Source organism: Xenopus laevis, chromosome 8S (assembly GCF_017654675.1).
Source record: "Xenopus laevis strain J_2021 chromosome 8S, Xenopus_laevis_v10.1, whole genome shotgun sequence".
In the NCBI taxonomy this organism is placed as follows: domain Eukaryota; kingdom Metazoa; phylum Chordata; class Amphibia; order Anura; family Pipidae; genus Xenopus; species Xenopus laevis.
In genome coordinates this window covers 46,274,916-46,302,686 of record NC_054386.1, presented here as the reverse complement: position 1 = coordinate 46,302,686, position 27,771 = coordinate 46,274,916, and the positions used below count along the sequence as shown (strand labels likewise).

The following is a 27,771-nucleotide window of genomic DNA, read 5'->3' as shown; positions in this document are numbered from 1 at the left end:
GATTAGGATGATGTAACAGCAAATATTTATTTATTTATTATTTTATATCACGCCACAATCCTTTTAAGAGAATTGTTTACCAAAGTAAAGTTGAATAATTTTTGGGGAATTGTAAATAAGATTAAAGAGTTACAATATGAAACAAGGGCAAGTAGGCATAAGGGGTGGAATCCTTATTAATATATTTAGTTCTATTGGAAGTTTACATAAGCAAACGAGTGTTTTGTTGTTCATGGTTTTAATTATATGTCATTTTATGCCCTTTGCAAACTTACTGTGTTTATAATTTCTCGAAGTACAAAACCTAATGATAAACATATCTACCGTGTCAAGATTCAAGATCCTGACTCTGAAATTCTTTATAAAAGTAGTTTCTAACATTATAATTTGTTTACTTCTATAGATAAACAACTGAGCATGTGGAAGATTTTGGCAATCGTTTTTCTTGCATCATGTTTGTATGATTATGATGATTTTAAATGAACACTCTTTATTGATAATTCGAAATCTGTGATAGATGGAAACCATTCCTATTTCACAGTTCCTTTTAATTACGGACGTCTTTTCTATGTCTCTTTCCAAAGCACTTTAAAGAAAGTGTTTGCTGACACCTGTCTCTACAAGAACACCACTATATCATGGAGATGGACGTATCCTAAGTTCCTGTCACTAGGATTCATCACTTCTAAGAAATATACTTGGGACAATACCTTTGCAGATGCCTTTACTATGAATAAGTTGGAACCATCTTTTCTAAACATCACTAGAACATGGATAAAGAGACTTATGTTTATTGACTGCAATATTTCTAAATACATGGCATGCAATCTTTTGGCTGTTGGTAGAATTAGATATGTAATACTTCATGTTACATCTTTTCAACTGAAGTAGTTTGTGTAGTTAGGCAAATAAGATTGGGATGGATTAGGAATTCTCCAGCATGTAGTTGTGTTAATTCTGCTGGTCAAGAATGAGTTCTTGGTTTTGAAGACAGGCCTAGCCCCTCTTCAGAGCATAGTAGTCTCAATACGGTTATTTGCATTTAGGTGATTAAGGTTTTAGTTCAGTATTAGTTTTGGTCATGGGTGTGACCAAAAGGGGGGAATGATAAGGTAGCCTTTATTGTAGTCACATATATACTATATCTAATATATACCTGTATACCACTTTAAGCTAAGTCTCTTTCTTGAATAATATTCTATAATATTCTAGGTCAGCATGACATGAGTAGAAAGTCACCAAACTTTCATCAGGCTATTAACAAACATCACCTAGTTAATCATACCCCAATCAAGGACTAAACCCATGAGACAGAACTAGGTGAACGGTCATGTCATATTTGTTATTTCTATATCTAAATACTCTTCTCTAATTGGTTATGGTGGGAAACCACCCTAACCCACCTTAAAGCATAATCATTAACTAATTCTGTATGTACTCCACCTATAAATAAAAGGTCTGTCCACCAATATGGTAGAACAGAACAAATAAGACTCCTGGTCTGCGTCTGTTCTCTTGCATGCAATCATCCTGCAGCTGACATCCCTTCTTGTACTTATGGATGACCCTAACATAACCAAAACTCCAAAACCAAAGGGGTAGCCATAGTGATCCACAGAAGTATTGATTTTCAATCAATACAGGTAATGAAGGATGAAGACGGGAGATATATTTTTGAAAAGGGATTGCTATATCAAACAAAAGTACACACTGGAAAGCATATACTTACCCAAAAAAAAAAAATCAAGCTGAAAGTTCAATCGAAATTATCAAAGAAAAGGGAAAATTGTATCATACTTACCGTAATTTTCCTTTCCTGGACATACTCCATATCAGAACTCACCGGGATATCCCCGCCCCCATGCCCCATCAGAAGGACCCTCCCAAAAGCTTTAAAAGCCACCCCCTCTATGGCGTCTTTGTTACTAGCTTTAAGACAATCATTGTAGAAGGGATGGGAACGAGCTGATATGGAGTATGTCCAGGAAAGGAAAATTACGGTAAGCATGATACAATTTTCCCTTTTCCCTGGACATACTCCATATCAGAACTCACCGGGACATAGCAAGCTTAATGCCCAGTTGGGAGGGAACTAGGCTCTAATAGACTCCAGGATAATATTGCAGTACTTACTGTTGTGAAGTACAGCACTCGACATACTATCAGCTCCAGGTGCAGAACCTAGTAATGTACAGGAGACATTTTATAGGATTAGCTGATCTCAACTCCAATCCTAGAGGAAGAGAGCAATGAACAATTATACTTAGTTGAAGAAAATCCTGTTAGGACCCAGTCCTAAAGGGAAACTCACATTGAGACTGACCATCTCATATCCCTATAGCGAACTATACTAAGAGGAAGAAAATCCTGCTAGGACCCAGTCCTTAAAGGGAACTCACACTGAGACTGACCATCTCATATCCCTATGGAGAATTATACGAAGAGGAAGAAAATCCTGCTAGGACCCAGTCCTAAAAGGGAACTCAACCTGAGACAGACCATCTCACATCACTAGCCAGAGGTGGATAGTGTCAACCAATTATAGGACCAACATACAGAACTATTTATGAAGAGGCATACGAAGAACAGATTGAAAAGCATCACAATTGGAATATACTGGTTATCCTAAGCAGGTATCCAAGTCTCTAAACATATAACAGAGAACTAGCAGTTCTGTGCAAGAATACCATATAAACCAAACTGTTAACAGAACCATATCTGATAAAGATATCAGATGGGTAACAATATGATAGAAGACCCCAAAGGCTACATAACTATTACCTCATAGGAGAATACTGTAGGCAGAGAACCTGATCATCCCTGTCAGACCTTCAAGAGGCCTATACGTGCTTATGCTAGCCTATTGACCAGTACACTGTACATCCAAACAGCTTGCCAGGGCCCCCTAAAAGGTTATCATCATGCCGATAGGTAACCTTACCTTAATACAAAACTCCTGTGGGTAACCTTTTTCCAGGAAGCTCCCTCATACAGGCATCACAATATCTAGACAAACAGTGCCTAATTTGGGCTGTATGACACATTAAGGCCAACCATGTTTGAATGATAACTGCCATAATATGAGACATGCCGGACAACCAATGCCTCATTACCACCTGTTCTTTAGGTAAGCACTAAGAACCGTCTAAGTGCCCCTGCACCTACATGGATGACTTGAGAACAGGAAGGCACATTCCCAGCCAACACAGGCGCTCGGCAGGAACAAAAGAATCCGTCCCCAACTAGGACACACGCTCTACCCAAGCAATGCATTAGTCCCTTATCCTGATGGAAGCAACAAAAAACACATGTTCCAAGCTTCCCAGCTAGAGACACCCTGAATATACTGTACTTCAGGGCAAGTGGTAGACTGTTACTCAAGCAATAGCCTGGACTAATCAATTAGGCAGGAGATAAACCCCCAACTCCACATACTATGATTACAGATCATATCCTAAAAGCAACTTCATGTCCACCACTGTGGATGTGACTCTTGTCAGGGACACCTCCTCTCCCGAGGGGAAAACAGCATAGAATGACAAATGTTGCAAAGCATGTAACCCATTCCTTTAATATAACCATTATGCAGCTCCAAGACGGTAATCTTAACCACACATCCAATACAATTGTAAGGGTTAACATCCTTGAACACCACAAGCAACCATAGCTTAGTGAGGGTAATACAAAGGAATATATATGTGCCCCATTTGTTTGTTGCTACCAGGCACCTAGCTCCTGCCAATAACAACACCAGTACAGAATAGCTTCAAGAACAAGCCCCTCAGTTGTACAGCTATTCTCAAGGCAGAGGAGATGCAACCTAATTAAGATGTGTTTTACAAGCCTTTTAATATCTTGCTTGTAATACAGAAGATGCCAATGAGACCAGCTGCCACCTGCCAGCCTTTAGGCAAAACCAACAAGCATTACTGTACCTTACCAAGTACTGTGGTAGAACCTAGCCCTATCATGGCGCCAACCTCTGAACTCCCTTAATAACCTGCATTCTGACTGGTCTATCCCATAGATCAAACTCAGAGAGCCCTGTGGTACACACAAGTCAAATGCTGTTTACCAAGTGTGTAAACCACCAAGTAGTGACTCTCTGCAATGCAGAGAAAACCATATTCAGATTAGCATACTGCTAAACTCTAGAATCCCTGCAAAACTCAGAGGAAAACAGTTGGGCAGTCTATATAAACATTGGTTATACCAGAGTCCAATCATTACTGCAGGCCCAGTGACACTACAGTTCAACTGCAACCTATCACCCTATTCATAGGTTAAGCTGCAGTTATAGGCATGATATATTCATCTTGTATATAACAAGGCACAAGAAACATGCAGTTGGGTTACAGCTAAACACATCCATACTGTATGGCCTTAGAAAAAATTGCAAGGGCCTACAACCCCTTAACTGGTACCAGCCTATAGCGCATACCAACAACAGGACACCATTAACAGTTCATGCTGCAGATTTAGGCATGCTAATACCAAAGATTTAAAACACAGTATGGTATTAAAACATATACATAGCCTGAATATTAACACCATGTAATACATTCAGAAAGGCAGAGTACCAATCGTGAATTCTGCCTGCCACAAGAATTAGAGTTACTTGCTTATAGCACCCAACCCCTAAGGTCTGGAACCCAAAGAGCACGTCAAAGAACAAGAACAGCATTGTGCAAGACCATAACATTGCACACCTTATGAGTATTCCAATACAGGCCGCTGAAATACCTATTGCATATGGTTTCCTAAAACAACAGCCATATAACCCACCTTGGGCTCCTGACCTCCTCTCCCGTATATTGGAGAAAAGACCCTCAGAGGAGGAGTACTTAGAATAAAACAACAGAGCACACTACCTAGCCTCTGAAGCTATATGCCAGAAGCTAAGGTTTCACCACACCTCTAGCTGGTCACATGATTACATTCAGCAGAGGTTGCTCAGGTATGCTGTTAACTACAACAATCTAAGTTGCATAATGACCTATACAGTCAATTTGCCACTAACTAGGCCTATGACCCATTTTAAGCATTAAGCACATTTGAAACAATTCTTTGAAAGCTCAGGTACTGAGTAGTTAATCACATATCTACATTCAGGTGAAACTACTCAGGTATGCACCAATTAGCCAGTTCCCAGATTATTACCCGACTCTGCACTACTATAACATAATGCAGAGTCAACACTACCCAGAACAGGAGGAATATTCTGGAAGGTCAGGCAGTGTAGCTGATCACATGATTATATTCAGCTGTTGCCAATCTGGTATGCATCTCATTAGCCAGTTCTGAGAGGTTGCCATTTAACGCTGCACTAGTTGCTATAACCTATTCCATAGCAACAATAGGATTCAGTGCTATCAAGTACAAACTTGTTAAAGGGTTTTTATAACCCAAAACTATTGTGTATAATGCACATTGCAGTTATTCGACCTTTGGCCGTATCCTTTCCGATCATACCATACAGGATTCAATGCATTAACCAGTGTAGAGGTAGGAGCCATAACACAGGACTGGAGATATTCTCTGGAAAACCCTGAGTTTGGCTGACCACATAATATTCAGGTATATTCAGGTTTGCATGAAAACAGCCAATTGTAATAAAATTGGGCAACTTACCTCTCAGTAGTACACCACACCAGCCCAAAGTTTTGATACAGTGGAGAGGGGAGTTTTTTTCTTTTTTTACCTCAAGGGCCCCCACACACGTGCGCCTCCATGAGTGGAAGAAAGCGGAATGCAGCAGAGTGCAGACAAAAAAAAATACCCGCTTGTAAGGGCCCTAATACACAACCGTAGGAAAGACTTTGTGAGGGAGGCAGTTGGCTCAGAATTCTGACTCCATTTAAGGGAACCAAACAAAAACAAAATGGAGACTGTCAGACTCAGGCCACTAACTACATACTGAGTACTACTAACCTTCCACCTCCCTCGCCCATCCGCAAAAATACAGGGGTGCAGGGTCACACACCATTGCCACTGGACGCTTTTAGGCAGGCCAGGAGGGCACACAGATGGGGGGGGGGACGGGCACTTGCTGCTGGATGCCATACAGACAGCCAGGAAGGCACATGGGATCAAGCATACTGTAACAGCTTTGTCCTACCTTTTCCAGCTGAACAGTGCTGAAGGTCCCAAATATGAGGTAATGTGCAGGGGAAAAGATCTTATGGATCAAAAAACCTCAGTCCCTAGGTGCCATTTCCGGTCACCTAATGCTTTCCCAAGGTTAAAAAGCAAAAATATTGCTTTCAATGGAGCTAGGAAAGCAGAAATAAAAAAAGATGCCATAGAGGGGGTGGGGGTGGCTTTTAAAGCTTTGGGGAGGGTCCTTCTGATGGGGCATGGGGGCAGGGATATACAGGTGAGTTCTGATATGGAGTATGTCCAGGGAAATAGAAACATTTTCAGAGGGTCTAACTCTAATAGGAGGAGACCTAAACGTGAACCTCAACTCCTCACTTGATACATCAAAAGGTAATACTACAATTCCTTTCTCTGCAATAAACAAAGTTAAAAAAACACTTCACCAAGTAAGATTTTTAGACGCCTGGAGGTGTTTTCATGATAATTAAAAAGACTTTACTTTCTATTCACATGCTAAACAAACATACTCCAGAATAGACTACATACTGATATCACAACACCATATTGACTGTATTAAAACAGCTAAAATACAAGGTATAATCTGGTCAAACCATGCAGCAGTGAAGTGAAGTGAAACTCCCCAACACACCTACCCCTAGTTCCAGCCCAGCTCTGATGTTGTTCCCCATATTCTTTTCATTTTCTGCTAAATTACAGCACATGCTCTGGGAAGCTGTAAGTTATCTGAGCTTAAGGACCAATTTATTTTTTCATTTTACTGAAAATGTCAGCCATATGGCATGACAACAGCTATGAACAGTTGGAGCAGCTTTTTTCGACTAATGTCACACCTATGGAGACAACACCAGTAACGATTCATACAGAGTGTGTTGGCAGACATTGACCTTAAAGAGATACTGACACCAGAAATTACTTTATATTAACATCTATCATAACATTGTCTTTGGTTGCTATTTAAAATTTTGTCATAAAAGTTTTTGCTTGATGCTTTTACATTACATTATCTTCAGGACAAAGCCGAGTCCTAGGCAATCAGGCTGGCCATCCCACTCCATCCCACTCCTCCCCCCCCACATGCATGTGTTCCCTGACCCTGAAAGTGCACATGGAAGGGAGGACAGGGGAGAGTGATGGAGGGGAGCGTGACAGAGAGAAGTAAATCCAGACTAGGAGTAGGTAGAAGACACTTTAACAGGTACCTGACCAGTGCCCTCCTATTGTTGCACCCTAAGCAGGTGCCTCTTCTGCCTACTCCTAGTTCCGGTCCTGATTATCTTACCCCCATGATCCTCTATCAGGAGGCAGTCATATTTGTGCAGTAGTCTGTTAGCATTAGAACTTTGACTGATAAGTTTGACAGTAAGCTTGGCAAAACATTCAGGTTTAGGAACTTCAACTAAAAAATACTTACAAAAGTGCACAAATACTTATACAGACTTATCTATACAGTCACTCAAATATACTACGGTATATATACCAATACCTATACTAAACTAACTGCAAGCCTTAAGATCACAATAGCCTTGTATGTTATGATTGTTCATGAAATCATCCAAACCCCTCTAAAAGGTGTTAATAGAATCTGCCATCATGTGACAGGGAATTCTCCAACCTCACTGTCCAGAACCACCTTAGTTGCTTCACATGAAAGTTTTGTTCCTCTAGTCGAAAGGGGTGGCCTCTGGCATATTGATCTTTTCTATGGGTAGAAAGATCCTCTGCTATCTGTCTATAATGTCATGTAATCTGTGGCGTAACTATACAACAGTCGAACAATCCCAACAGTCTACCCTCATTGTTTAAATCCTCCATCCCCCTAACCAGTTTAGTTGCACGTCTCTGCACTCTCTCCAATTCAGTGATTTTCCTTTTGAAAGAAACCCTTACCAGGGACTTACAAAGAGGCAAAATTATGTTTTCATTCCTCCGGTTAATACACTTTTTTGTGCAAGACAGTATTTGCATTTGCTTTATTAGCCACTAAATGATACTGCCTAGAGGTATACAACACAGCTGGTTATCCACTAAAAGCCCTGGATCCATCTCATTTAAGAGTACTCCCAATACATTGCAATTTAGTGTATACCTCACATTTATGCCAGACGAAGTTCTTGTGGGTGCTGGGCAAATACAAATATTTGTCTATTTACTAATTGACTGGCTTGAATAGCCCTGACCTCAACACAAATAAACACCTGTGTCATGTGAGCTAGACCTGATTCCCCCAAATCAGTGCCCACTCTCGTTGCTAGTATATGTAAAATTGGAAGCCAATTCCACCAGCAGAGTGTTTATTAATTTTATATTTGTAAACCAATATCCCACAATATCCAACTACTAGCCTGTCTTTAACCACTGATTAGCCTGCAATTTGCATGCCATAAACAGGGGGCCAAGCTCTAGGCAACAGTCCCCCTTAATGGGGGAGCGAGCAGAGTTGAGGAGAGCCAGCACCACGGCACAAAGAAATCTCAGACTAGGGGTTGGCAGAAGACTTTTCAAGAGGTACCTATCCAACTCCCCCCAATCATTGCGCCCTAGGCAGGTGCCTCTTCTGCCTTCCCCTAGTTCTGGCCCAGGCCATAAGTCAGTAACTCTCAGGATCGAACTGAGCTGGTATAGGAGAAAATATCTGGTGGGCCCTGCCAATCCAGACCAGCTCTGAGTGCTGCTCCCTGACCTCTCCCAGCTGACCCTGAGAAAAAACAAGGTACAGGCAGGGTGGGGGTTGTAAGTATTCATTAGAGCAGGCTGGGCAAGTGATATGGTGCTCCCCATTATGCAAGAACTGCTACTGCTGCAACAATGGCATCAATACCTGTTCAATATTACCTCCCTTGTTAAACATTTAACTTGCTAAGATTGGGTCTGCAGAGAGATGTTACCAGTAAACATCTTTCTACAGACCCAATGGTATTTCCAGCTACAACTATCATTGATTTTGTTTGTGTCATCAAGCTGTCACGTGACAGCAGCTGTTTTCCCTCTGTGAATGTGTTCTGCCGACTGTGAACTTAACTTACTGTTGTGGTAATATGATAGACACGATCGACTACTTGCTAGTTTATAGGCAAGTCCATTATTCTAACACTTGGAACTGCCGCAGGCTACAGTGGGTGAGAGGGCTACAAGAACAGTTAATTGCGATCTTCAAGAAAATGTCTGCAATTGGCCAATGCCTAGCGACGAACCATTAAACTGGTACCTACGAGAGCGGAGGATGAGGCTCTTGTCGATTGGCTGTTGTGGGGAAACACATAGTTAAGGGGCGTACGCTAAGATACCAGGCCGTTTCCGACTGGCTGGAAACGGGAAATATGAAGTTAAGTAGGCGTGAACAAAATAGGATAAATTCTATACCGATTGGCCGTTGCCGAGAGACCAGGAGTTAAGGGGGCGTGTTTCCGCAAGGGGTAGTGAGCTGATAGTTAGCGGCTCTCGTGAAGCTTGCCGTTCTCCGCCGCCTGGAGCCTTCACCTTACCTAGAGCCCCTGGAGCCGTATACCCCGGGCGGGCGGGGTTTAGCCCTGCTCGGCATGTTACCTTCAGACGTCTTTCTTTTATCCTTGGGCCTTTTGCTTTCTCTCCCGATGACAGTTCGCTGCTCTTCCACCTCCTCGGGATGCCGGCTGAAGACAGTGAGTGTATCTACGCTACCGGCACTGAGGGAGCGAGAGCTAAGCTGGAGTGGGTCCGCCTCATCGCCGCCTCCAGGACCCGCGGATTCACGCCTTCCCCTGCACGTCCACAGCGAGGCGCCCGGGAGCGTGTCCGTGAGGGACGACTTACACAACACTGAGCCTCCCTACTTCACTCTGGGTGAGAGAAACGGGACTAGGGCTTTTTGTGTATGGTTCAGCGCAAAACAGCGTCAGGCGCAGCATACCCAGATAAAGTAGTTCGTCTGGTACATTTTTCCTGGAGTCTAACAGGCAGGGAAGTGACAGGGAAAGACCACCCTGGAGTTAATCGGCAACAGGAGAGAGTTTCCAGTGAGGTTACCTACCTGGAGGGGTGAGGAAGATGTGTGTGTGTGTGTGTGTGTGTGGGGGGGGGGGGGCATAGTAACCAGGATAGGGCATGGTAATGAAATGCACTACAGTAAAAATAATATAATTCGAGTATCTACCATATACCCAATCGTGGGGTTAGAAACTAACCCTATTGGGGGAGGTGACAGGTTAGGAGCCCAATCATAAACAAAAGATTTGTAAAATAGCTAGTTTATAACCCCTTGATACCTTTTGAAGAGCAAGTCATGTTGAATAATTCAAAGAAGCAACTGATATAAAAAAAAAACTGCCCTGAAAAGAACTGTGCAAAAAGTAAAGTTGCCCAAGTTGCAACACTGGAAAGGGGATTGTGATGAGCTGTGCCACCTTGTTGCCATGTAACAAAGGAGCAAGGTTTTGTTTTGTTCTACGTTTGTTTTCTGTGGAAAAAAAAACAAAAAATACATTTTTAAGGATACAGGCATTGGATCCTTTATCCAGCTCAGAAGTATGGGAAGGTTGTCTTCCATAGACTCCATTATAATTAAATAGTCCAAATTTTTTAAAAACAACTTATTTTTTCCTTTAATTTTCATTTAATAATGAAACCGTTCCTTGTACTTGATTTTTTCAGAAATTTTCATTTGGCAGCATCTATTATCCAGAAAGCTCCAAATTATGGGAAGGTCATTAGATAATTACAATGTCTAAAAAAAAAAAAAAGTTTTCCCTTTTCTTTGTAATAATAAGCATATATTTGACCCCAGCTAAAATATAATTAATCCTTGATGGAGGCAAAACAATCCCACTGAGTTTAAAGAATTTTTTTAGTAACGTATGGAGATCCAAATTATGAGAATATCTCTTATCTGGAAAACCACAGGTCCCAAGCATTTTGGATACCAAATCCCATACCTGTATAAGCATATAGAACATAATTAAACATTTTTATTGGTAACAAGAATTGATGCTATAGAACATAATAATGTCTCTGCAGAATTACACTAAGTTTCTATTAATTATTATGTGATAAAGTAAACTGACTTCAGCCGTGTCTGGTGAAGTGCGCTTGAATATGTCTGGCTTTAATTTTTTATTGTAATGACATTGCACCCACATTACATGGGAGCTGTACTGTTACATGAGCAAAGATTAAAATTTGTTCCTCTAAGTTTTTTGATGGAGGTCAAAAACATTCATTTAACCTCTGTAAGAAAAGGAAAAAATTGCTTGCAGCATAGGTGATGTGGCAGCAAGACATATAAGTAGCTAAGCTTTCTTGAGCCAATAGCTGGGACAAGTAAAAGGTTGTTCTTCAAAATGCTAACAAGCTCAGGATTGCGCGAAATATGGTTTATTTGTTTATTTGTATTCCCCACCTGTTTGTGTTAACTTGTTTATATTCTATAAATATTTAATAACTACTTTTTTTACACACTAACTTATCCATGAGTGCATTACATTTAAAGGGATTGTTCACTTTCAAACACTTTTTTCAGTTCAGTTGGTTTCTGATAGTTCACCAGATATAAATACTTTTTTGCGATTACTTATAATTTTCTATTTGTGACCATTTTTCTAATATTGACATGTAAAGTTTTTTTATTGTATAAAGCAGCTCTGGGAGGGGGGACTTTTTAACTGTTCTAAATTGATACATTACATTGATACATTTGTTATCAATAACCCTGCTGAACATAATCCTTGAGTTTCATTAAAGGCAGCTGTTAAAATTAATACAATAGTTGCCAATATTCCACAGATGCTGCTGAGAAATGTATCAACTAATTGTATAAACTAAATTGTATCAGATTGTAACAGTTCAAATGTTCCTGGATCACTGAGCTGCCAGACTGAAACACTAGAGACAGGAACATTAAAATTTAAAATCAAATTTTGGAAAACAGTAAAAAATAAAAGATGGAAAACAACTGAAAAAAGTCTTTGTTGATGGTGAACAATCTGAATGCAAATGAACTGGAAAAAAGTGTTTGGAAGGCGACCAACTCCTTTAAGGAATTATATATGAGTATAGGGGTAAACTGCATTGTAGGCCTAAACATAGCAACATATGCAGATTGCTTGTATATGAGACCCATTGTTTTGGGTAGGGACTATTACATACCTCCGAACTGTCCCGTTTTCTGCAGGACAGTCCCGATTATGACAGCTCTCTTTGATCTCCTGCACAGGTGCCAGAAAAAGATACAAAGTTTCTAAAACTTAAATAAAATAAGAGGCTTTTTGGTGGAGAACCCAGAACACTAAAGGACTGCTCTTAGATACCTTTGTAACAATTTAACATAAGCTAAGAAACCATTGTAACTGTTTAAAGGGGACATATAGCATACATTTTCACAATGCATCAAACCATTGATTTTATTTTAATACCTTTTGGGTCAAAAAACGTTTGTATTAGCTTGAAAACGACGCTATGCCCTCCCCTTTTGCAACTTCCTGTCCATGACTCTCCAGTATCTGAGTCTGCTGGTCTTTCTGCCTAAGCTACAGAACAACAGCCAGTGAGGGAGGAGAGGGTGTGTTTGTGATGTCACATGCAGTCCTTCCCTGCAGACATCTGTTAACCCTTACTGCTTGTTTTCACTTCACCGAACTGCTCCTTTCTCTCCCTCTGTGTCCTGTTCCTTTCCCCCTCCCTGCACTATTCATTTCTCTCCCTCTCTGCACTGTTCATTCAACCCCCTCGCTGTCCTGTTCCTTTCCCCCCCTCCCTTCCCTGCAGTGTTCCTTTCTCTGCCCTGTTCATGTAACCCCCACTCTGCCCTGTTCATTTAACCCCCTCTGCCCTGTTCATTTTCCTCCCTTCTCCCCCTTCCCTTCACTGCCTGTTCCTTTCCCTTGCCCTGCAATAATTGGTGGGGAAAAACTTCTGTATATTTAAATCATAATCTGCTACTAAAAGTATTTTATTCTTTTCTGGGGGCAATGTGTATCAGCAGTTAGGGGCATATTTATCAAGGGTTTTTATATAAAAAAACTCCCATAAACTTGAAATTCTAAAAAAAAAACAAAACAATCAATTTATTAAAAAATTCTAATTTTTTAAATTTGTGTGAATAGGATCGACCTGCAAACTCAAATCGAATTCGTATCAAATTAAATTTTTTAGCAAAAAAAAAAAGAATATTTTTTTTTAAAAAAAAATAGATTTTCAAAAGTCTACCAAACTACTCTAAATTAAATTTTCTGTTATCTCCCCCCTCCTCTCTGAGGGATACAGCAACATCGTTTATTACTCCAAATTTATTGTAGGAGGTCCCCCATAGGCTAAAACACCAATTCAGCAGGTTTTAGATGGCGAATAGTCAAATTTGAATTTTGATTTTTTTTTTAAACTCAAACCGAATTTGGACAATTCACTAGTCGGATTACACTAAAATAAACTCAAAATTCGAATTTAAAAATTTGAATTTTCAATTCGACCTTTGATAAATCTGCCCATTAGTGTAAATACCATAGTCATTTTCTACACAATATTATGTTGTACACAGAAAGCAATCAACATCTTTTCAGTTTTGATTGTAATTGTTACCTTGTAACTCTGTGCACCTGAACAGCTGCATGTATTCTCTTGCAACTCTCTGCACCTGACCATAAACTGTTCCACAACAGCTGCATTTTCCCTTGCAACTCCCTGCACCTGATCATAAATTGTTCCAGAACATCTGTATTTTTAACTTCCTGCACCTAAACATAAATTGTTCCAGAATAGCTGCATATTACCTTTCAACTCCGTGCACCTGATCAGAAATTGTTTCAGAACAGCTGCATGTATTCCCTTGCAACTACCTGTGCCTGACCATAAACTGTTCTACAACAGCTGCATTTTCCCTTGCAACTCCCAGCACCTGGTCATAAATTGCCCCAGAACAGCGGCATTTATTCTATTGCAACTCCCTGCAATTAAACATAAATTGCAACTCCCTGCACCTGATCATATATCAATATGCAGGAAACAAACCTACAGCTGCTATTATGTAATATCATAACAGTAAATTCTAATGTACGCTGTTTGTATACCTTTTATAATGTAATAGAGGCAAGGGGTTCCATAGTGTATAACAATGTATTATGGACCATAGATTATGTCCAGCTGGGTATGTATATATGTGACTGATACCTATTTGCTGTGGAACACAGGAGCATACTGTTGCACTTTAAATAAAAGAAAATATTACTATTACATTACTATTACAGTTTGTATTACCCTTCACATCTATTGCTTTATGTTGAGCATTTAAGGTACATTGTTATCAGTAAAGATCAGGCAGCAGCATAAGACAGTTATGTGCACAGGGTGGGAGGGGAGGATTTTCCCTGCAGAATTCAGCCTGCCGGTCAGTGCTGTGACCACTTCCTGTGGGAAATTGAAGAGACACTCCTACTCTTCATTTCAGCCTAGCTTCTGACCTGTAAACATCTATCTGCAGCTCTGATATAATGACAGTTTTAGGAGGTAAAATGCTTTCAAAATGTTTTTCTTTTTGCATCATTACATGTTTTGAGGAAGGATGAGTAATATATCTGAATATGAAGGTTATATAAAATGTCTCCTTTAAGAGAAGCAAGTCTGGGAGAACTGAAACTAGCAGCTTAAAGGGCAATTTCAGCTTTATTAGTGAAACTATAATACATAAAACATTGCACTAAAATTCCCAGAAATGTATTTAAACTTTCATAACCTGCCAAATTTTGTAATTGGGGTATGTGGCCATAAAATAGGCATGGTAAAAATTTCCTTTTTGTCCCTCGTTCGTTTTTTTTCAAATGTTGGGAGGTATATTTATATTCTTGCAGTTATTTTGTACAAAATGGAAAGAAAACAGTTTTTTCCCCTATAAGTAACTACAAAGTCAAAGTCAAAGTAAACTTTATTGTCATCTCAGCAGTATACGAATATACAGTGAGACGAGACGACGTGGCTCCCGTTAGTACATATCACAAAAAAGCACTTAAAAAATACACAATAAATATGTAAACATGAAATGTGCAATATATAGGCAGAAATTGTGTAAACCTTTAGAATTGTGCAAATAAATTAACAGTTCACAAAGTTAAGTTCACAGTTCAGGTGTGTCTGGAATGTAGTGGGAGGACAGGCAGTGAGTTGAGGAGTTTGATAGCTTGTGGAAAAAAGTTTTCACGCAGCCTGGTTGTTCGGGCTTTAATACTGCGAAAGCGTCTGCCGGATGGGAGCAGCGTGAACAGTCCGTGTGAGGGGTGTGTGGAGTCCAGTGCAATGCAGGAGGCCTTTCTTACACAGCGCTTGTGGAAGATGTCCTGCAGTGATGGAAGAGCCACTCCAATGATGTTGCCAGCTGCTCTGACAGTCCGCTGTAGACTTTTCCAGTCAGCAGAGCTGGCACTACTGTACCAGATGGAGATGCAGCTAGTCAGGACGCTCTCTATGGTGCCCCTGTAGAACACTGTGAGGGTGGGAGGTGGAAGGCTGGCCCGTTTCAGTCGTCTTAGGAAGTGAAGACGCTGCTGAGCCTTTTTGGTAATGGAGGCGGTGTTGGTGGTCCAGGTGAGGTCATTAGAGATGTGGACTCCCAGGAATTTGGTGTTCTTTACTGTCTCTACTGTGGAGCCGTTGATGTTGAGTGGTGTGTGAACAGGGAGAGTTCTCCTGAAGTCGATGATGTGGTTTGAGCTGTGTCTAGCTATGCAGTCATGTGTCAGCAATGTGTATAACAACGGGCTGAGAACACATCCTTGAGGAGCTCCTGTGCTCAATCTGATGGTGCTGGAAACCTTGTTGCCGATACGAACAGACTGAGGCCTCTCTGACAGAAAGTCCAAGATCCAATTGCACAAAGTGGAACTCAATCCCAGCTCTCTTAGTTTCCCACTCAGCTTTTGAGGGATGATGGTATTGAATGCTGAGCTAAAATCTATAAATAGCATTCTCACATAACTGTCTTTCTTGTCCAGATGAGTTAGTGAGAGGTGGAGTACAGAAGATATGGCATCCTCAGTTGACCTGTTTGGCCAATATGCAAATTGTAGTGGGTCCAGTGAGCGGGGGAGGGTGTTCTTGATGTGTGCCATCACAAGTCTCTCAAAGCATTTCATGATGACTGGGGTTAGTGCAACAGGGCGGTAGTCATTCAGGCAGGTTACTGAAGATTTCTTTGACACTGGAATGATGGTGGTGGACTTGAAGCATGTGGGGATGATCATCTGGCTTAGCGATGTGTTGAAAATGTCAGTGAAGACTTCAGACAGCTGATCAGCACAGTCTCTGAGCACACAACCAGGAATGTTGTCTGGTCCGGCAGCTTTTCGTGGATTGACCTTTTTTTAGGTTCGCCTCACGTTGGCCGTGGGTAGACAGATGAATTGGTCGGTGAGAGGAGGTGTGGCTTTCCTCACAGGCTCTTTGTTTAGAGCCTCCCTGAACATTTTCCAATCTGTGCAGTCAAAACAGTCCTGAAGTGCTTCCACAGCTCCACTCGGCCAGACTGTGATGGTTTTTCTGGCTGGTTTTGTGCGTTTGAGCAGCGATGTGTATGTGGGTGATAACATCACTGTCCGGTGATCGGAGGAACTTATGTGGGCGCGCGAAGGCTTTGTAGGCGCCACGCACGTTAGTGTAGACTTTGTCCAAACAGTTCTCTCCCCTTGTGGCAAAGTTCACATGTTGAAAGAATTTGGGAAGCACTGACTTCAGGTTTGCGTGGTTGAAATCGCCAGCAACAATAATAAATCCATCCGGGTGTGTTATTTGAAGCTTGTTGATAGCCTCGTACAGCTCTCCTAGCGCCAGGTTAACATTTTAGCTAGGCGGCAAGTACACAGCCAGGAGCTATCCTGGCCCCTCTGCCGCCTGAGGCAGCAGCAGTTGCTGCTGCCCCACCTCCCCTGGAAATTCGCTCTTAATGTACCAGGAGCAGCATTTTTGCTGCCCCTGGTACCTAGTGGGCGTTGCCGCCTGAGGCGACAACCTCAACTTGCCTCATTGGCGAAGCACCCCTGTACACAGCTACCACTAGTACTGCAGTAAATTCCCTCTGCAGATAGAAAGGCCGACATTTAACAATTAAAAACTCCACTTGTGGTGAGCAGTGGCGAGTCACTTCAGCAGAATTCGTGCACCAGAGTTTGTTGATATAGATGCACAAACTGCCACCTCGGCTCTTGCCGGACAATGCAGCGTTTCTGTCGGCTCGGTAGCAGGCTAGCTCGGCTAGCTAGCCGAGTCAGCAATGTTTGTGTTTAGCCATGTTTCCGTGAAAATAAAGATGCAACAGTCCTTTATTTCTCGCTGGCTTGAATGCTGGAGCCACAGATGATCCATCTTGTTGTCCAAGGAGCGAACGTTCGAGAGCAGGATTGACGGTAGCGCTGGTTGGACCGGGTTAGCCTTAACCTGGTGCTAACGCCCGCACGCTTAACTCGCTTTTGTTTACGAGAGCAGCGCTTGCGTCTCGGCCAGCAGCATCTCGCAGTCCTGCTCTTTGTTCTGAGCTCCTGTGCCGTTAGCAAGCCCAGACTCTGCAGAATCTCTATCAGAAGATTTGGCGTAGAAGTTGTGCATCTCTTCTCGATTTCGAGCAGAGTGAGTCTGTCATAGGTAGTAAGGCTAGCAAAAGAACAAAAAATTTGATTATACATAGCTTTTTATTGATACAACAGAATGGTTACAGCAACAGCAGAGCTCTTGACCCCAGGGGATGTCAGTGACTGGGGATGAACAGGCTTAAAGGAATTGTTCAGTGTAAAAATAAAAACTGGGTAAATAGATAGGCTGTGCAAAATAAAACATGTTTCTATTATAGTTAGTTAGCCAAAAATGTAATGTATAAAGGCTGGAGTGATTTGATGTATAACAAGTCAGTCAGGACACTACTTCCTGCTTTTCAGCTCTCTTGGTTTACACTGACTGGTTACCCTGACTACCAGGCAGTAACCAATCAGAGACTTGAGGGGGGGGCCACATGGGTCATATCTGTTGCTTTTGAATCTGAGCTGAATGCTGAGGGTCAATTACAAACTCACTGAACAAAAATGTTGGATTCTGGCTGTTTTATTAGAGATCTGTTCACTCCAGCCTTTATATATTACATTTTTGGCTAACTAACTATATTAGAAACATTTTTTATTTTGCACAGCCTATCTATTTACCCAGTTTTTATTTTCACACTGAACTATTGCTTTAAAGGGTTCAGTGCCGCACAACACAAACAGGTAGCGATTTAAAAAGACATTAAAAAAAAAATGTCACGTTGCCTGGAGTGTTATATCCTCAGATGGGGGAGGGGTTGTGTTTCACAGAACGCTACATAAAAATACATACAAAGTCTTGGGGAAAATTATAGCGTCTACTAGCTGAATGTTTTGTACATTTCTCAATTGGGAAGTGCAGCCTCCTCAAAGAGTATTCCACCTCCCAAAACTCCTAAACTTTAAATAAATAAATATGTGAAAAAGAAGGCAAAACTTTATCCATTGCTTTATTAACCCCTTCTAGGGTTAAAACTGGGGTTAATTATCTATACACTTATGCTATAATCATCACAAGCGTAATTGACATTAAAGGAACAGTAACACCAAAAAATATATGTGTTTTAAGGAATGACAATATAATGTTTTGTTGCCCTGCACTGGTAAAGCTGAGGTGGTTGCTTCAGAAACACAACTATAATTTATATAAACAAGCTGCTGTGCAGCCATGGGGGCAGCCATTCAAGCACAGAATACACGGTAGATAACAGATACATTCTGAAGAATTCCATTGTATAGTACAAAAAATATCTGTTATGCTGTGTATCTTGTGCCTTTTCTTCTTTTTCATGTTTGCACGACTGTCTCCATGGCTACACGCGTGCCTGTCGCCCGGTGTTGATAAGTTGCTGAGGGTTCGGGGCGCAGCACCCGGGCCACCGAAAAGGAAAGGTGAGTGACCCCCAGCGTTTGCACATTTGTGTAATCTATCATCAAGCGGATGGTTCGGGGCATGAGCACCCGAACCAAATTGTCTATTTGGTGAGCTATTGGGGAATTGCCTTATAATGATTTATATGAAAGTTTGCGCACAAAATTGCCCCACATGTGCATTCCAATTTTGTATTGTTAGAGGGGTTAGAGCGCTCTAACTTTTGTGTGGTGTGCTGTCTTTTCTATCTACCTTATGATAATTTGTAGTGTTGTTTAAAAATGATGCCAGTAAGTAAAAAGCAGTCCACCTTAAAATGATCTTAATATATGACATAGACCGTATTAATCTAAAAAAATTTGCTATTCTTTTTTTTGCTATTTTACACTTTTTGTTCTGCACCTCTCAGGCCTGAGGTGCAGGTATGAGACCTGTTATCCAGAATGTGCAGGACCTGTTGTTTTTTCTGTAATTTGGATCTGCATACCTTAAATCTACTAGAAAATAATTTAAACATTAAATAAACCCAATAGGATGATTTTGCCTTCAATAAGGATTAATTGTATCTTAGTTTGGATCAAGTACAATGTACTGTTTTATTATTACAGAGAAAAAGGAAATCATTTTTAAATTGGATTATTTTATTCTAATGGAGTCTATGCAAAATGGCCTTTCCGTAATTCGGAGCTTTCTAGATAATGGGTTTCCGGATAACGAATCCCATACCTGTACAATCTGGTTGCTAGGGCTTAAATTAATTTAATTTAATTTTGTGGGCCAGGCTTTTTTTTGGTTACTGGGGACAACAAAGACTCTTTGCTTAGAATAGTTTGTTCTTTAACATATTAAAAAAAAAAAAAAAAATAACTATGTTAAGGAGAACACCCCTTTTTTGGGTCTTTTACAACAGTATCCATTTTGGTTTAAAGAACTTCAAAAATATTTTATCTTCAGGTGGAGAATGGGTTTTTCGTTTGAGATTAGTAAAATCATGGAATATACTTCAACAACAATATGTGTTTGCAAATGTATTAGATACTTAGAACAAAATGTTGTAGTCAATTAAATGAACCATAAAGCAAAAGGAAAGCAGCATCAAACACTATAATTGCCAAATACACAATGTGAAGTATTGGATTTGATAGGTATGCCTACTCAGCCATTATTCCATTACTGTGTTATTCTGTTACATTTAGAATAATGAAACCTATTTTTCATAGCAACTAAGTTACAGTTATAATGTCAAGATATCACTGGGTGCTATCCTATTGTAACCAGAGCAAAATAATTCATGTTGATGAAACTGTACATAGATTACAAAATCTTTACATAGAAACAGTTACATTTTATATAAAGCTTTATGGCAGCACAAGTCCATAAAGGAGGTGCTGTCACAGTAATTTAAAGGAGAACTAAAGCATAACTAAAGAAGTAGGCTAGAGATGTTGTATATGTTTTGGACTTCTGTACCAGCCCAAGGCACCCACAGCCATTTAGCAAGGAGGATATGTGTCTTCAGAGAAGTTCCAGTAGCTCCCCATCATATTTTCTGCTGATTCAATACACATGCTCTGTGCTGCTGTCAATTACTGAGCTTAGGGATCCACTCACAATATACAGTACACAAAATATAAATGTCACAATATAAGGCTGATTAGTAATTAATACAGACAATTACTACATGGCAGCTCAGAAACCAGTGCATCTAGCATCACAATTAATTAATCAGCTCTGTAGCATCAGCTTATATTATAGGCTCATTTTCTTCTTGTAAATTTGCAAAAACCCCTAAACTTATTTTCTCAACAGCTGCTCAGAGCCCACTGAGCATGTGAATGTTGCAGACGCTTTCCAAGATGACCCCCTGTGACAAGTTAGAAGTCCTGGATCATTGCTAATATTGAGAAGCTGAAACTTCAGACTGGTACAATAAGTTCAGTATATAAAATATGGCATTTTTGCCAAATTAATTTTTAGTTTAGTTTTAGTTTAGTTCTCCTTTAAGTTATTAACCCGATGGAGTACTTTCAGGGCTTGTGCAAACCTGTACCTTAAGCACCAATTCTGTTACCAGATACACATTTTTTGGACACTGTTTATTTTCATGTATGTAAATCTATATCCATGTTTGTTATTTTCATGTATTTGTTGATTCTGTGCTAAGAAGATATTCTAATGGTTGTTTCATTTTGCAATTGGCAGCATTGCTGTGTTGTATTTTTTGCTTAGGTTTGCTTCTGTTCTTTCTACTTCTTTCTACTGAGAGCTCTAGGCCTAGGCTCACCATCTATTGCCCATCTCTTCTGTTTTTAAGTAGTGCGAGCTGGCCAAATGGTCTCATTCTGGGATAGGGGGTACAGGTATTTTAAGCAAATGGCAGCTCTTATTGCAGTATGGTACTGTATATGGCTGCTTCCAACGATCTGTATTTTATTAGTGTATTTGCCTGCAGTGTCTGTTATGAAGATGATAGATTATTAGTGTTTTGTTTATGGTTCAATGAGTCTTAGGAAATAATTCACAGGCAACACCTAGGGGCAAATTTAATCAAAGGATTTACCGCAATTTGTTAGATCGAATGATCGAACAATCGAACTAAAAATTTTTTTAATCCATCGATCGAAAGATTTTTTTTCGACCCAAAAAAGATTGCAAAGCTTATGGGGACCTTCCCCATAGGCTAACATTGACTTCGGTAGGTTTCAGGTGGAGAACTAGGGGGTCGAAGTTTTTTTTTAAAGAGACAGTACTTCGACTATCGAATGGTTGAATGGTCGAATAGTCGAATGATTTTTAGTTCGAATCGTTCGATTCGAAGGTCGAAGTAGCCCATTCGATGGTCGAAGTAGCCAAAAAATTTTTTTTCAAAATTCAAAGTTTTTTTTATTCTATTTCTTCACTCAAGCTAAGTAAATGGGCCCCCTAGTATGCTAAACAAAACTAAATAAAGTTAGAAAAAAATTTAAAAATGCATCATCGTTTGAGTCAGCATCATCATCTGCACCAAGCAACTGGGAGATCTTGGTTCAGTCATCAGAGCTCTCAAGTGGGAACCAAGGGCCCTGGGCAGCACATGTGTGTTTACTCCATAGGGGAAATCTCAGCCAGCAAAATGGAGAACCCCAGTATTATATAGTCTAGTAAACAATGAGCTCATATCATTGTCAACACGCTTGGTCAACAACAGATCTCACTTCCCATGTGCTCATCAGGAGCTGGCCAGGCTCCTAACAAGCACATCTGAAGCAAAGATCTTATTAGTTAGTAGTATACGAGTACATATTCTGCCCCTGGCTATAATAAATAAATTCCCATGATAATTTCCAGAAGTTATAAATATATTAAGAATGAAAAGGCGTCATAAACATATTAGGTAATTGACTAATTGAGTTCAATAGTTTCTTCCTTACCAAGCTTTCTTGTGCAAAATTTTTGGTTTACAAAGCTATCTTATATGAGATATTGGGTTCAACAGTTCTTTTCTACAAAGCTGTCTTATACAAGATATTTCTATCAAAGTATTACCATCAGCCACCATTGATACAATTTCTCTCATTACAATTACACAAGGTTTTTAATATACTTTGTGCCAGTAGATTCTGTAAAACTGCCTTCACCAAACCAAACCAAACCAAGAAGCTTTCTTGTGTTTTTGAGGCTTGACATTTTCATTTCCTGAAATATTTATAATTCAACTGCAAAATGCAGTATTAATATGTACAGCAATATACAATTGTTGACAGTCTACACAAGTGGCATAACTAGAGTGCGCCGGGCCCCCTGCAAATAAATCTTCAGAGAGACCCGGTGCACTCCAATCCCCATCCTCCCGCCTACTTCCCATCTCGCCTCCTCCCCACCCACATCCTGCCTCTGCCACACCCACTCCGCACCTGCCTCCACCCACTCCCTCCTGACTTGTGCCCCCCTTCCTCACCGCAGGTAAGAGAGCAGCTGGAGAGGAGGGTTTTTTTTATTAGCTATAGAGAAAGCAGACCCCACATTCCGGGGCCCCTACAACTGCAGAGTCTGCTTCTTCTATAGTTACGCCACTGGTCTACATATCTATATCAGAGACTGCAATAGAACAGACTACAATAAAATAACCTGGTTGTTTTCTGACTGCTCTATTTTTTAGACCTTAATTTGCCCCAAAACAGCTATTCTGTGTTTCTGTTTTCCAATGAAAGTGCATAAACTTTGGGTGAAACATTTTAACAACGTACTAGGAAATGATGAACGAGCTTCTGTGATTAATGAGCTGAAGAAACAACATATTTGAACCTTTCACTACTTAGCAGAAAAAATTGAGAAGCAGAACAAAATAGAAATGCATGTCTTTTTTGCTAGACCTGTAGCTGAACCTGACCTGCAGAAGACTACTGCGTCTTTATTAGTGGGCATGTATAAATACAAATCTTTGGAAACTGGGAAAGAAGAATGAGAGAAAAGCTAGTAACAAAGAAATGAAAAGATCATTGATCCCTGTGCATTATAATGCTCTGTTGGTTGTGTTGGACAACATTCAAATCATTGTTCTCCTTTGGTAGAGAAATCATATCCCCTTCTCACTTTTGTCCCACCTGTCCATCTTTTAAATATTATTATTGAATGTAGGCAGACATTCAAAAAACAATTAAATACAAATGTAATTGGAGTAAATAAAATTGTCAATTGAAATATAAAAATAGTTGGTATCATATGGGGGAGATCAGTACATCCTGCTAATTGCATTGGGATATCAGTTGCTGCAAACCTGCAGAAGAGCTGGGACATGCATTGCTGCTTGTTTTTTGTGATTGTTTTTTTTAGTAAAGCTGGCCAAATATTTGCTGTTAATTCACTCGCTTCTACATAAGTCAGAAACCTGCCAGCCTGAGAGTGAGGCCAAAATTGTGGGTCTTTTTAATTTACATCGTATCAAGGCTTGGACTGCATTGAGATATCTGTGCAGTCAATTGTTTATTGAAACCTATTCTCCATGTGTTTTGACTGCTATTGCAGTTGTCCTCAGGAAAAAAAAACTGCACTCACCAGTTTAAAATGACATCAAACCAATCAGCACAATGATTCACCTCTGATGTGCTATCAAAGATCATGGGCTTGCATGATAAAATGGCATGGAACAAGTAAAACTAGACCCTTAAATGTATTAAAGGACATGTCAACCCAAAAAAATGTTTTTGCCTTATAAAGGAAAAAATTATTCTAAGCAATTTAGCAGTCTACATGCATTACACATTTTATATGGTTTTAAGTTAATTGTATTTGTTTTGCTATTGAAAGCAGTGCTTGTCTGTCCCTTTCTATTCTCTGCCCTGCTCTTGCTTTTGAAACAATGTAACATAAAACAGGGGATTAACAGACCTGTCTTGCTGGAGGAGACTGGCTTTTGCAACATTATTTAAAAAGTAACAACCAGAAGTTAAGGAAATGCTGTTTTCAATAGCAATTACATTTACAAATAACTTTTAAAGCACTGTCACTTTCTAATAGATTCATATTGGACAGTTACTTATATTTGCGTTTTCTTTATTAGGCAAAAAGAAAAAAAATCATTTTGTGGGTTGCTATAACCTTTAAAGGAAAAGTATACCCCCCAAACAATTTAGGTATCTATAAAAAATATATTGCATAAAACAGTTCATGTGTAAAACCATTTTCATAATAATATACTTTTTTTTATTAGTATGTGCCATTGGGTAATCCTAAATAGAAAATTGCCATTTTAAAAAATAAGGACCACGCCCTGGCATTGTAGGATTCATGGTGCACACAAACAAATCATCTATGTTAGGTCACATGAGCCAATTATAAGAGTTCTGTCTTTTGCTTCCACACTTCTTCCTGTTACAGTAAGGAGTCGATATATTAAGGGTCGAAGTTAAAATCTGAAGTGAAAAAATTAGAATTTCAACCTATTTTTGTGTACTCCGACTATCGAATAGGCCAAAATTTGATTTGAATTTGAAAAAAAATTGACTATTCGAATATCGAAATTTATAATGTACTGTCTCTTTAAAACTTCGACTTCGACCATTCGCCATCTAAAACCTGCCGAATTGCTGTTTTAGCCTATGGGGGACCTCCTAGAGGTGGACTATGAAAAGTTTTTTGGGGCAAAATTTGAATCTGAAATCGAACGAATGCGCTAAAACTTAGATTCAAATGATTCGAATACAGCCTATTCACCCAAAGTTAAAACCTTCGATTTTTTTAAATAAATATCGATTAGTCTTTTTTTATTTGAATTTTGAAGTTATGGGAGTTCAGAAAAACTCCCATTACTTTGAAATTCAACCCTTGATAAATCTGCCCCTTAGAGTTGTAGTATTTCTGGGCAGTTGATCATAGGCGGAGGGTGATTTTTTTGTTTGGGGAGGCTAGTTAAAGACATGTTCTCTACTGTTGGTAGTGAAATTGCACAGAAATTCACCGAAGTTGAATAAACGCATTGTTTTTGTAATGTGTAACACCTCAGAAAACTTCATAAATACAGTGCCAATGTCAGGTGTATCACCTCTTAAAGGAAAACTATACCCCCCAAACAATGTAGGTCTCTATTAAAAGACACTGAGTAAAACAGCTCATGTGTAAAACCCTGCTTCATGTAAATGAACCATTATCATAATAATATACTTTTTTAGTAGTATGTGCCATTGGGTAATCATAAATAGAAAATTGCCATTTTAAAAAATAAGGGCCGCCCCCAGAGATCGTAAGATTCACTGTGTACACATACAAACCACATGTAAGGTCACATGAGCCAATTAACAGACAGAGTTCTGCCTTTTGCTTCCTCACTTCTTCCTGTTACAGTTAGTGTTGTAGTATTTCTGGTCAGGTGATCACTGAGGCAGCACAGATAGAGTCACGAAATGGTGGTTCAAGGCAAGAGATGTAAAAGGGCAATATTTATGTAAATATATATTCCAGTTTGGTAAGATTCTTTAATATGTCATTCAATTTGATATAAACTATCTGTTGCTTAAGTATTCATTTTGGGGGTATAGTTTTCCTTTAAAGGAAAACTATACCCCCCAAACAATGTAGGTCTCTATTAAAAGATACTGAGTAAAACAGCTCATGTGTAAAACCCTGCTTCATGTAAATGAACCATTATCAAAATAATATACTTTTTTAGTAGTATGTGCCACTGGGTAATCATAAATAGAAAATTGCCATTTTAAAAAATAAGGGCCGCCCCCTGAGATCGTAAGATTCACTGTGTACACATACAAACCACATGTAAGGTCACATGAGCCAATTAACAGACAGAGTTCTGCCTTTTGCTTCCTCACTTCTTCCTGTTACAGTTAGTGTTGTAGTATTTCTGGTCAGGTGATCTCTGAGGCAGCACAGATAGAGTCACGAAATGGTGGTTCAAGGCAAGAGATGTAAAAGGGCAATATTTATGTAAATATATATTCCAGTTTGGTAAGATTCTTTAATATGTCATTCAATTTGATATAAACTATCTGTTGCTTAAATATTCATTTTGGGGGTATAGTTTTCCTTTAAATGTGGCCTAATATATGCAGTGCATGTATAATGCAGCATGAACAAACTGCAGGATAAATATATTGCTAGTTTGATGGATAATTCCCTGAGAACATTTGGCAGAATAAACAGAATGGCAGTTCTTTGTATAATACCCATTGGCATAGGTAGAAAAAATTGAGCCTCAAAGAAAAATCATATTAAAGCCCCTTAAAGGGGTGATTCATCTTCAAGTTATCTTTTAGTAAGTTATAGAATGGCCAGTTCTAAACAACGTTTCAATTGGTCTTCATGATAAATAAGTCATATTTTTGCAATTTTTACCTTTTTTTCCGCACTGGAGTTTTAGAGAAGATTTTATTAGAGTAGAACAAAATTAAGTATAAATTTTAGGTAGCGGAATAAAACATAGTGGTCTCTGCATAACTACGATATTTACATAACATAAATAAAATTAATTATTTATGAAATCATTTATGGTAAATAATTCAAGGCAATAGCTATGACAGTTCCTTGTGTCTTCTGTCTGTAAAAAAAGGACTCTTTGATGTTAAGAATAAATAAATAAAAGGTCATTTAAAGGTTGTTCGCCTTTAAATTAACTTTATGTATGATGTAAAGAGCAATATTGTGAGACACTTTGCAATTGGTTTTCATTTTTTATTATTTGTGTTTTTTGTTTTAGGTATTTATTCAGCAACTGCCCAGTTTGCAATTTAAGCAATTTAATCTGGTTGCTAAGGTCCAAATTACTCTAGCAACCATGCACTTATTTGAATAAGAGAAGGCTTGAATATAAAGATGAGTAACTGAAAGTAGCAATAACAAGACATTAGTAGCCTTACAAAGAATTTGTTTTTTAGATGGGGTCGTTGACCCCCATTTCAAATCTGGAAGAAGGAAAATAATTCAAAAACTATAAAAAAGAAAAAGTGAAGGCAATTGAAAAGTTGATTAGAATTAGCCGTTTTTAAACCCCCCCAAGGGAGATGCCCCATACTCCATACTTACCCCTCACCGCAGATTCTTCCAGCGAAGCTCCACGCGTCCATCTTCTGTGTCCTCGGTAAACTGACTGTGAGATCTGCAATTTCTGTGTAATTCCACGCATGAAGGACACAGAAGATGCACGCGTGAAACTTCGCTGGAAGAATCTGCGGTGGGGGGGTGAGTATGGGGCATCTCCCCTGGGGGGTAGTTAGTCTGGGGGGAGGAGGGAGTGGGGTCTACCTGGGGTGGGGGTACGGGTTTTTTCAGGAC

At 39.6% G+C, this 27,771-nt stretch overlaps 1 protein-coding gene across 1 annotated transcript in view; it reads left to right on the top strand.

Annotated features, from left to right (window-relative positions):
- The first annotated feature begins 9,052 nt into the window (after positions 1 to 9,052).
- LOC108700042 (astrotactin-2) overlaps positions 9,053 to 27,771 on the top strand; it is an 882,685-nt gene continuing 863,966 nt past the window's right edge. The window contains exon 1 of the mRNA XM_041574753.1: positions 9,053 to 9,939. Coding sequence (XP_041430687.1) covers positions 9,657 to 9,939 — 283 coding nt within the window. The 5' untranslated portion in view covers positions 9,053 to 9,656. The remainder of the gene's footprint in view (positions 9,940 to 27,771) is intronic.